We start from the raw sequence: 11,878 nt of genomic DNA on the forward strand, positions 1-11,878 counted from the left end.
GCTGTTTGAGATTTTCTTCTAAAATGAGCATTTTTATCAGTCTCCTATGTGCAGGGTCAGTAATTTCACTTTAATGGCATAAATAAAATAGGTTGAATAGGTTCTTGTCATTGCCATTAAACTGAATTACCTGAACATAAACATAGGAGACTGATAAAAAATGCTCATTTTAGAAGAAAATTTTAAACGGCACTTAGAGGCTTATATATATATATATATGGCAATTTTTTTTGTATAGTTTGAAATATATTTAAACATATATTTGCTATATAAATATATTTGGTAAAATGTGTTTCAGAACATCAGAGGTGTGAAGTATTTGAGTAAATGTAACTACTTTACTCCACTACATTAGAAATGAGTGTTGCAGTTACACATTACATTTTGCATGCACCTAGCTTTTTCTGCAGCAGTTTACTTCTGCTACAAAAGATGTGATAACCCCAACTACAGGGCACTGAAAGTCCTAGATCTTGTGTGTTTTGCCCTTACTCACACAAATGTGTCAGTGAGACTGTTTTATATGAATACGAGTTACTTGAATCGCAGGTGTTTTGTGTATGAGATGAGGACATGACTGCAGTCAGCGATGAGGCTGAAACCAGCACATCCTGTGCAAGAGTGCTTTGACTTTTTCATTTTACTTAACATTATTTTATCTATCCGTTATACTGAGACCTTTTTGAAGGATATTGTTTTGTTTTGTAATTTTGAGGTGTTGAGTTTTATTTTGGTTTTATAAAATAAACGTGATTGCTCCCCTCACAAATCAGCTCTTTCTTGTTTTTGTTACATGTTCTCTGTGCCTTGTCTTGGACTTTTATGTCACTTCCTGTCTCCTGAGGTGTTTGTAGTCAGTGTGTGTCTTATCTTGTTAAGCTTGTTAGCCTCCTGTATCTGTATCTCTACTTTTACTCAAGTATAGTTTTTTAGGTACTCTTTACACCTCTGCAAAACATTTATGTAAATACATTTTCTACTAATATATAGTATATACTAATATAATATATATATTTTTTTTTTGCTGTATATGTTTGTAGCCAGAAAAGAGCAAAAGGGCAACAGAAAAGCACTCGAAGGTAGAGGCAGAACAGAAACACAGGAAACAGGCTGTGGTTTGTGAGTTCACAGCTAATTTCCCGGTCATTTTTCACACATAACGCCCTCAACATCAGATGGAAACACAGACATACTGTCCATCAGCGCTAGTGTTTGATTCCCATCACGTGAGATCAGCAACAGACATATAACTTTACTCTACACCGATAGCAGAGAGCTGCATTCACAGTATTACTGGAGGTTTGAGTTTAGAAAGTCATTTGAGGAAGATTTTCACGCTGATTTTCTGAACTCAACCGATGAAGAAATGAAGTTAACATTGATGATGTCTGGGTTTCTCCTGATGGGTATAAGCTCAAAAGTTATTATTTTTTTATTTTACATTTTACTGCTACATAAAACGTTTTGTCTACAAATATGGTTTATTTTTGGCAGTGTATGTGAGTAAAGCTGATGTGTGTGTGTGTGTGTGTGTGTGTGTGTGTTAGTTTTTTTTCTGGCTTTCTTGTTTTTGTTAAACTTAATAATGCAGTGAGCAGTTCACAGTGTGTGGATATTACAGAGAGAGGAACGGAGGGAGAACAAGTGACTATTAAGTGTCCTTATGCTAAAGGATATGAAAACTCCTACAAATACTTATATAAAGGACAATACAAAGATAAGAATCTTATACTAAAATCTGATGGAGGAGAGTCATCAATGTCTGAAGGCAGATTCTCTCTGCGAGACGATCATCAGACGAGATCATTTACGGTGACCATCAGAGACCTGAGGATGGCAGATGCTGGACTGTACTGCTGTGGAGCTGGATGGGGAGAATATAAACTAATCCAGCTGAATGTGATTAAAGGTGCCTAATGTTCAACACAAAACAAACAGTCTGTTTCATCCACTATATTCACAATGATTAATGTTGTTTTATTAATGTATTTGTTTGATTTAAACGATGTGATCTTGTTGCATAGCTCCACAGAAAACAAGACCTGTCCAGATCTCAACATCCACCCTTCTTCCGTATACAAACATCAGCACTGACCACACCAGCACAGGTACCTGAACACACACACACACACACACAGGCATGCACACACACACACACACACACACACACACACACACACACACACACACGCACACACTTCGCCTTCAGACACCTTTACACACATGCATTTTTGTAAAAACTATTGCTGATATGTAGTCACTGTTTTTACATAAATAATTTAAGTCATAATTTCAATCAAATCATTAACAGTTACTCTTATTATCTTGAATACAGAGGCATCAAAGCTTCTGAAAACATGTTTAATGCTGCATTCATGATAGTGGAGCAATTAACATAATTTATAAGTTTTCAACAAGTTCTGACCAGACAGTTCATGTCTCAAACTTGCAAACTCTAAATTTTATCAACACCTCAACTTTAAAATATAAACTAATATGGCATGTGGCCTCAACACCTGCAATATTGAGTCAAATGTCAAATAACTGAATGCTTGATATATCATTTTATTACAACCAGTGGTTCTACAGTTCTACAGTTTATGAGACTGCGAACGGCTCAAAATAAAATAATTTCATTATTAGATCATTTGGACATTAGCACAGCATTACATTACATGGGTTTTCCATGGTGTCTTAACATCTGCATTCATGCATCTGACAGACACATTTATCCAAAGTATCATTATTAATTGTGAGCAGCACATTCACATTTCACTTCTCTCTCTCTCTCTCTCTCTCTCTCTGTCAGTGACACCTCAAACAGAACGTGAAAGGACAAGAACAATGACAGGAAGTACTGCAGTTCACCTCAATCAGCCAAAACCTAGTGAGCACACAAACGACACTACCCACAATGCAACAGTCCCCTGTTTGATTATGTGGTATATTTTGGAGAAAAGCAATTGGACTAAACATTTGTTGAGACACATTTTAGCTCATGATGAATCTAATCAAAGTGATGCACACATCAGACGTCATGTGGTTAATCTGGTTTCACATCAGCCATAGACGGAAGTGTTTTCCTCAGAGGACTGAGGTTTACCAGTGCGGGTTCCCGTTTGATTATGTGGTATATTTTGGAGAAAAGCAATTGGACTAAACATTTGTTGAGACACATTTTAGCTCATGATGAATCTGATCAAAGTGATGCACACATCAGACGTCATGTGGTTAATCTGGTTTCACATCAGCCATAGACAGAAGTGTTTTCCTCAGAGGACTGAGGTTTACCAGTGCGGGTTCCCTTCGGTTACACAATATAACAGCAACACATTTCCAATATTTTAGAATGTTGAATATTGCACTAATCAAAGTCATTTATGTAAATGTTAAGATTGTTATTGTTTATTCAACAGTTTAATCAGAATCAGTGCTGTGTTGTTTTGTGTTTAATGTTGTGTTCAGATCTGTCTTCTGTCGCTGGCGGTCTGGGTTCGGTTCTGCTGGTTCTGGTTCTGTGTTCTGGAATGTTCCTCGTCCTGAAAAAGAGGAAGAGGAAATCTGGGACAGGTAACAGTTTATTTGTGATTATAAAGTCCTTTTGGAGTAGGTTTGACTAATTACTTTCTCTCTTTTCATGCACCTTTCAGCTTTATTTCAGCAAAGTATGCAGCACAATACGGAGGTGGGTGATCAAATCTTTACCTGTAGAAGTATAGAAATACGTTACATTATTGTTTATTGATGAGCAATGAATACTATCTATATGAACTAGTAAATAATTTTTTTTGTTTTTCAGACTGAGCGTATGTATGAGATTCCAAACAGTGATGTCATCACCTCAGCATCTTCATCCAATCAGACGCCTGCATCAGACCTAAAAACCCGCCCACAAGGATCTGCTGTTTATGCCACAGTAACCAATCAGCAGCCTGATTCAAACCCCAGTCGCATCCACTCAACCAATCAGGTGACGGATACAGACTGTGATTATTATGCCAGCATGAAGCCGCCTGAAACAACACCGGACAACAGAACAGAACTCATCTACTCAACAGCGACACATCCGCAAAACGTCAAGACAAACGACGGCCCGATATATTCAATGATCAAACATAAATAATAAAAAAAGACTGTCAAAACTTCTTCCACAGACATCTGCACTGATGCTCAAAGTGGAAAAAAAAAATGGTGGTACAAGCAACATAGTTTTAATTCATTAATATCTCGACAGTTTTCTGAGTTTTTATTACTATTTTATTACGTGTATAATGTTACTAACAAGAAAAGTTAAAAAAAAAAATGATGCAAACTTGTGAAAATAAAAAATGATGTGACAATGGTGTGATTCTTTGTAAATAGTACACCTCATCCACAGTTCAATAAGTCCAATAAAAATGTAAATTAGTATTTTGTTTGCCCTAAGCGTGCAGTTCAGAGAGCTACAGGTGATGTGTGATAATACACAGCTTCGACACACACCTCTGACTCTTATTATGTAAGAAATGATCAATGACCAGATGACTTATGTTTGACTGAAATCATCTGCAAACTTATGGTGAATGGTGAAAAATGAACAAAACTACTGAAGGTTAACTTAAACTGAGACCAGTTACAGAACCTACAATCTTGATTTTGATAAAAAATAGCATGTAAGTAGTGTGCTGTTTAGATCAGTGTCATTGTGAAGATGTCGTGTAAAGCTGGATGTGGTTAGAGAGACAGAAAGCGGAAGGAAAAATGAAGCTGCATTTCTCACTTAATAAGGAAGAGAAAGACTGTAACGTCTGTCACAGAATTTGGTCTCATATTTCAGTAAAATGTTCAGCATGTGTGTCGTTCTGCTCGTCTTTTTCAGCATCTCTACAGGTGAGTTCAAGACTCTGAGGTCTTTTGTACAGAGTTTAACATGTTTTCATGTGTTTTTTTGTTTTGTTTTGTTTTTTATTACTGCATGATGATGATTTGTCTCGTATGGATTATATTTGTACCTTATTATTCTGGTCTGTTAATGTGTCTTTATCACATATATCTCTGTATAATGATATTTCTGTCTTTAGTAGTTGTAGTTTCTTCAAAAACAGTCACAGGACACAGAGGAGAGAGAGTTGACATCAGATGCAGCTATGATGCTGGATATGAATCAAATTCAAAGTATTTTTGTAAAGGCAAGTGTCTGACATCAGATGCAGCTATGACGCTGGATATGAATCAAATTCAAAGTATTTTTGTAAAGGCAAGTGTAACTATAGAAATAAAATCATCATGGTTAAATCAGGATCTCCAGCTAAAGACAAGAGATTCTCTCTGACTGACAACAAGAGGACCAGAGTTTTCACCGTCAGCATCACTGATCTGAGAACAGAGGACACAGGACTATACTGGTGTGCTGTGAAGAGGCCTTTTACTGATATCTATTCAGAGATTTTGTTGATTGTTAAACAGAGTAAGTGATTACGTTTATTAGAAAGTGTGAGTGAGTGACCGAGTCATTAAATCTAGTCTCGACTAATATACTGTTGAGTTGATTGTCTGCTAGGCTTGAGTGTGTTTGGTATAAAATACATAATTAAACCAGAGATTGCATGAACGATTATATGTATTTAAAAGTTGATCTTTCCTGTCGCTGATCAGTGAAGAAGACCACTAAAGTTTCAACTATCAAAACTTTTACAAACACACCGTCATATTTCAGCACAACAGAACCAAATCCACGATCCAGCAGCATCACAATCACAGAAAGAAAAGAAAGAATCACAGATCAACACAAATCAGCAGGTCAGTCCATCTGTCTGTCACTGCATATGACTCTTATTCTTGGATATTCAAATAGTGTGCTTATAAATATACTTGAATACATTTCTATATATTAGATGATTCCTTTCAGATTAGATGTGTGTTTAATGTCTTACTCTACATGCAGGGTCTGAAATCCACATCTGGGTTGAAGACTGAAAGTTCAGTCAGATATTTGCTTCCTTGTCATATATAATATATATAATAAGATATTTATAATGTACATGTATACTGCTTTAGATAAGAAAGTGTCTTCAATAGAAAATACAACTTCTATTCATATTCACAAATTAATATGAATGGTTTGTGTGTGTACATGTAGTGCTTCATTTCTGTGTGTTCATGTTCTTACCACATGAGCAGCACATTCACATTTACTTGTTTTTCTCTCTGTCATTGACTCCTCAAAAAGAGAGTGAAACAACAAGAACAGGAAGTACTGCAGTTCAACTCGATCAGCTAAACACTAGTAAGCAGACAAACTACACTACCTATGATGCAACAGTGCCCTCAATGATTACATAGAATGAGATATTTTGGAGAAAAGCGATTGGTTTAAACATTTGTGGAGACACGTTTTAAAGTGTCCCTATTATGGGTAATGAAAGGTTCATATTTTGGTTTTGGGAGTCCCCAACAACAGGTTGACATGCATGCAAGGTCAAAAAAACACTTTCATTGTCTTATAATATGCATTTATTTTTACCTTATTTGCTCAACGACTCCCAAACGATTCGTTTAACGAATCATTTTTCCAAACCCCTGTGTGACGCTAATCTGCGGTGATTGGTCTGATTGGTCTCATTTTCATTTCATCATGCCTGTAATGCCTAATGAAGCAGCGTTTGTGAGCGCAGTGCTGCTTTGTGTACAGCGTTACTGGGGAAACTGCTATTTGCTCCAAAAGTGGCACCTAGTGGCAAAGCGGCTTGGGATTCATTTTAAAAACGACTCGTTTCAATGATTCAGATTTGACACTTTCTTTTGAGAGACAATAACATTATACATGGTGCACTTTCAGATTTAAAGGGGTCATATGATGCTTTTTTAAAGATCATTATTTTGTGTATTTGGTGGAGCTACATTAAAGTGATTATTACGTTTTTTAATATGGATATTTTTCTTACAAAAACGCATCAATTCGCTATACAGGAGGCCTTTGTTCACCCCCCGGAGCCGTGTGAGACACTTTTTTTATATAGGCAAAATGACTTATATCAACTATTGTTCATTTGACAGTTGTTATTTTAATGTTGTGTTCAGATCTGTCTTCTGTCGCTGGTGGTCTGGGTTCGGTTCTGCTGGTTCTGGTTCTGTGTTCTGGAACATTCCTCATCCTGAAAAAGAGGAAGAGGAAATCTGGGACAGGTAACAGTTTATTTGTGATTATAAAGTCCTTTTTGAGTGTTTGAGTTGATTTGACTTTGTCTTTTTCTCTCTTTTCATGCTCCATTCAGCTTTATTTCAGCAAAATGTGCAGCACAATACGGAGGTGGGTGATCAAATCTTTACCTGTAGAAGATCAGAAATGATTATCAGTATTATCTATATAAGCTAGTAAATTATTGATGTATATGTTGTTTTTCAGAGTGTCCACATGTATGAGATTGCAAACAGTGACCCTGGACCATCTGATGTCATCGCTTCAACATCTTCGCCCAATCAGATGCCTGCATCGCACCTCAACACCCGCCCACAAGTCTCTGCTGTTTATGCTACAGTAACCAATCAGCAGCCTGATTCAAAGCCCAGTCGCATCCACTCAGCCAATCAGGTGACGATCTGTGATTATTATGCCAATATGAACTCACCTGAACCAACAACAGACTGCAGAACAGAACTGATTTACGCAACAGCGACACATCCGCAAAATGTCAAGACAAACGACGGCCTGATATATTCAGTGATCAAACATAAATAAAAAAAGACAAAAAAGTTCTTCCACAGACATCTGCACTGATGTTCCAAGTGAAAAAAAAACTGGTACATGCTACATATTTTTTAATGAATCAATATGTTGACACACTTTTCTGAGTTGTTATCAGTATTTTAAAAACTATGTAATTTTACTAACAAGAAAAATGAACTTAAGTATCCTTTGTAAATTATTCTTAGTAAATCTCATTTACAGATAAATAAGATGAAAATGTAAATATATTGTGGATAAGCTTAAAACGTTTTAGACACCGTTCTCACAGGTGTATTATACAGGTCTGTATTAAGCACTGTTCACTTGTGCTCGGATCAATGAAAACATCTTAATACCAGTTGTAAACAGGGCCTGAAATCGGCTCCAAAATAACGACCCTGCTGAAATAAACAACAGAAACCATCACAGAAATTCTAATGGTTTCCTCTACAAATACCATTACAAACATTAGAAACCATCAACTATTAACCATTAAAACCATTACAAAATGGTTTCATGTAGTGTGTTTTGGGAGATATTCCATTAGGATGTAATGATTTTAACAAGTCACTAATAAAAGTTGACAAATTACCTGTAGCGACCCACAGAGACATTACAGTTTCCATTAAAACCAATACAAGTCCCATTATAACCAGTAAAACCATTACAAATTCTGTGATGGTTTCTATTGGGGTTTTTTCAGCAGGGGGTGAACTCATGAAAAATGGACTATAATTATTGAAGGTTAACTTAATGAAACTGAGAGCAGTTACGGAAGCTAAAATCTTGAATTTGATCAAATATACACTCATGAATGCAATTGCTGTGCTGTTTAGGTCTGTATAATAAATGGACAGAGGGTCAGTGTCATTGTGAATATGTCGTGTAAAGCTGAATGTGGTTAGAGAGACAGAAAGGGAAGGAAATATGAAGCTGCATTTCTTCACTCAGTACGGAGGAGAAAGACTGTAACGTTTGTCACAGAATTTGGTACCTAAAGTTTTAATCTGCAAACTGCCTTCTCTGTTGTTTCATTTGCTTCATTGCAACAAATGAGCAACATTTTAATGAGAATTAAGAAACAGAATACAAATTCCAAATTAATAAAAAATTGGAAAACTTGTGATTGAATGAAAGGAAGGCAATTTAAGTTGATACATTTATATGTGAAAAGTAAGTTGGGCAAAACAGAATGGTGTAATCACAATACAGACAAAAGAACTTACTAAATAAAACAAATAGGCCTTGAGACCTAAAAACAGTGATTGTGCATTGCATCAGCCATGAGCTTGCCCAGCTCCTCAACACCTTTTCATATTCAAATGAATCGCCATGAGAATGCAATTTGTGACAACTTAGACCTTATTGCAGATGGAAAATTTCTCACATGAGTTGTGATTTGACCATGTACTCCAAATATGCTTGCAGTCATTGGATTGGCTCAAAGCTGAGTCCGAGGGTACACCCACTCAGAATACGCATGTTTTTCTCCCTGTTGCATGGGAGGTGTTTTATGGCCAAATAGTAACACACAATTAAACATATCACACCTTATATCAAGCAAATGGCTACTGGGCCTTCACAAACCCTTGAGACCTAAAAACAGTGATGGGGGTGTAAAATACTAAACGTCAGACCGAAATACCAGATGTCTTTATGTGTCACAGTGATCTGCATGTGTGAACAACACCATAAAACAACATTTGCCAAACAGACAACACCGAAACAGGTGAACACATTTCTGCCCACAGATCTGACTGTAATGAGAGCAACTGCAACTAAAGCCATGGACATTGGTCCATTGGAGTTCATGATGACATGGGTGATAAAAACACCAATTAATCTAGAAAATGTCCCCAGCAGAACTGGGGTCTCTAATGCTCATGACACAGCAGACTGTGAAGGCTCAACTGCAGGAGCAGCATCAAGTGTTACACACTCAGACTGCACTGAAACAGTCAGCAGTAATTAGATCTGACCGATGACACTCAGTTTCATGTGACATCTGGAATTAAAAGTACAATACATGATGATGATGTAGTTAAAATAATTCCACATGTCTGAACGTGAAACTGATGAGAAGTTCAAAATTAGCTGTGGTTTTCTCTGTATTTGATTCTGTCTCAGGCTGACCACTGCAATTCCTTGGAGGACAGATACCAGGAAGGCGCCTGATCCTATCTGCATCAAGCCAGGACAGCAGAATTGTTAGACCATAACCTGAAACGCGGGAGATGGGTGCGAAGACACTTGAAGCGGCCAGTCACACCTCACAGCAGAACATTACTACACAAATATCTATATGGCCTCCCGGATTAGCACCGGAACTAAATTTGTGCAACACAGATTGCTACAGATTAGACTCCGCCCATCTCCCAGACATGGGCACAGAACACACACCTCATCTAGAATTTTCAGTCTGAACACTACACATAACAGAAAACAATGATGGCTTAGATTACAAACGTGATACTTCACTAAAAAGATCCATTGTCCATCTTCACACTGACAGAACCACATAGCCTCACACACATAGGAAGACATATGAATCCCATGATGACAGTCTAAAAGAGACACACAACATGTATACTATTTGCAACCATCTGCAAACTCATGGAACAACACTATAACACACATTTGCATGACTAGTCACAGATCGATGGTGTAACTTCTAAACGCAGAGGCAGACGAGTCCTTACAATTTAAAATATTTAATATTTCTGATGGTTATTGGGCTGGTTGGCAAGCCAGAGGGCCCCTGGCTTCCCAACACATCACTAATAACAGAAAAACATTATCAAAATTATCAAATGTGAAGTGCCTGCACTTCATTTCTATCAATCAATCATAAAATGTACAATTCTACCAAACCATCAACTGTGACTTAGACTGCATATCAGATACACACACACACACAAACACACACACACACACACACACACACACACATCTGTTACAAGGAATTCAGGATTTCCATTCTAGAAGAATTCTAAATCATGTTCTAAGTCACTTCTTAGAAACCTTAGACCTACATAAGTGACTTGCTTTGGAAGATTCCTGAATGAACAGTGTGATTATTATATATACCTACATAATGATTGTGATTGAATATTATTATTATTGTCATTATATGGCTTGGTTATTGATGCATACCTCTACATTAATGTCCAAGTTATACTGACCTCTTGCTGCATTTCCTTTGAGTCATTCAGACCAAGAATACCTAAATTAATGCTTTTGATTACCGTAGAGGGCCATTCCATGCAAATTACCTTCTGTTTCCCATTGAGGTGTAAACTAGCCACCCAGATACCAATTGTTTGTACATGCCTCCATTTTGAGGATGGTTTACCTTGGTTTTGTATTTAAAGGATTGCAGCAAAAGGGTCGGCGCGATTCTGTAGTCAGAGAGCCCGTAGTATGGAGTGTCTCCACACACTCTGTACTATGTATTTTACTAAAAGTCAGGTATGTATCTTACTCTTAGATTCGTCTTTGAGAATTTTATGTCTTGTATTGATTTGATATCGTTGAATTGGCTATGGAGATAATTGGCATAATACATATTTACCTGACTGATTAATAAATTGTTACATTTGATCTATTCTGACTTACTCTGAAATTATTTCCTCAAGTAGATTAAGTGAATGCGTATCCGCAAATCTGCGACCAGGGTTACGTGCATACTAGATCTCAGGTTTAGATGAAGCATGGGGCGCATCAGGTGAGATAATGGGTTTCTGACTAACCGCTTGACCTTAGTTTAAGTTGTACTCAGTTACGTTAACCATGTATATGATTTTAGCTATATTAGCTGTCGGGGTCTAGACAAAGGTGGTCTAGAAGAACCGCTGATTAATGTTTGAGTATTACATGGGTAACTGTAGGGGGCTAAACAGAAATAGTATTAGCCAGAAACCTCTGAATAAGGATTAGAATGGCGAGTTTTGTGATCGTGGAGCCCACACATAGCGGCCGCCGTGAGGCATCCTAAAAACGACATAGATTCCTAATGAACGAGTAAAATACAAAGTAAAGGGTTAATTAGAATAATCGAATGTCAGAATAATCAGAGACCGATAAAGAACCGATCTCCCTTTCAACCTAAATTCGAGGTCATACTAAAATGGAGTCAGATTGAGTTAAACCTAAACTGAATAACTCTGCACGCTG

General features: G+C 37.1%; 2 protein-coding genes across 2 annotated transcripts; both read left to right on the forward strand.

The window, feature by feature from the left end:
- Positions 1-1,102: 1,102 nt before the first annotated feature.
- LOC107659773 (CMRF35-like molecule 1) lies at positions 1,103-4,299 on the forward strand. Its single transcript, XM_016448802.1, has 7 exons — positions 1,103-1,406; positions 1,592-1,909; positions 2,025-2,108; positions 2,810-2,887; positions 3,466-3,570; positions 3,651-3,685; positions 3,800-4,299. Exons 1-7 carry the CDS (start codon positions 1,367-1,369, stop codon positions 4,121-4,123), a joined length of 984 nt encoding a protein of 327 aa, XP_016304288.1. The 5' UTR covers positions 1,103-1,366; the 3' UTR covers positions 4,124-4,299.
- A 430-nt stretch (positions 4,300-4,729) lies between these two features.
- Positions 4,730-7,733, forward strand: LOC107659775 (CMRF35-like molecule 1). The gene is made up of 7 exons (XM_016448804.1): positions 4,730-4,869; positions 5,061-5,168; positions 5,237-5,450; positions 5,681-5,778; positions 7,060-7,164; positions 7,254-7,288; positions 7,385-7,733. Exons 1-7 carry the CDS (start codon positions 4,821-4,823, stop codon positions 7,715-7,717), a joined length of 942 nt encoding a protein of 313 aa, XP_016304290.1. The 5' UTR covers positions 4,730-4,820; the 3' UTR covers positions 7,718-7,733.
- The last annotated feature ends 4,145 nt before the right edge of the window (positions 7,734-11,878 follow it).

Source organism: Sinocyclocheilus anshuiensis, unplaced genomic scaffold, assembly GCF_001515605.1.
Source record: "Sinocyclocheilus anshuiensis isolate Anshui unplaced genomic scaffold, SAMN03320099.WGS_v1.1 scaffold968, whole genome shotgun sequence".
Taxonomy (NCBI): domain Eukaryota; kingdom Metazoa; phylum Chordata; class Actinopteri; order Cypriniformes; family Cyprinidae; genus Sinocyclocheilus; species Sinocyclocheilus anshuiensis.

Excerpts from the sequence above, each read along its gene's own strand:
- LOC107659775 (XM_016448804.1), top strand. The coding sequence starts at position 4,821 with ATGTTCAGCATGTGTGTCGTTCTGCTCGTCTTTTTCAGCATCTCTACA. Across the intron at positions 5,169-5,236 it reads TTCAAAGTATTTTTGTAAAG|GCAAGTGTAACTATAGAAAT; the intron begins GCAAGTGTCTGA and ends ATTTTTGTAAAG. Across the intron at positions 7,165-7,253 it reads GAAGAGGAAATCTGGGACAG|CTTTATTTCAGCAAAATGTG; the intron begins GTAACAGTTTAT and ends TGCTCCATTCAG.
- LOC107659773 (XM_016448802.1), top strand. The coding sequence starts at position 1,367 with ATGAAGTTAACATTGATGATGTCTGGGTTTCTCCTGATGG. Across the intron at positions 2,109-2,809 it reads CACTGACCACACCAGCACAG|TGACACCTCAAACAGAACGT; the intron begins GTACCTGAACAC and ends TCTCTCTGTCAG. Across the intron at positions 3,686-3,799 it reads GTATGCAGCACAATACGGAG|ACTGAGCGTATGTATGAGAT; the intron begins GTGGGTGATCAA and ends TTTGTTTTTCAG.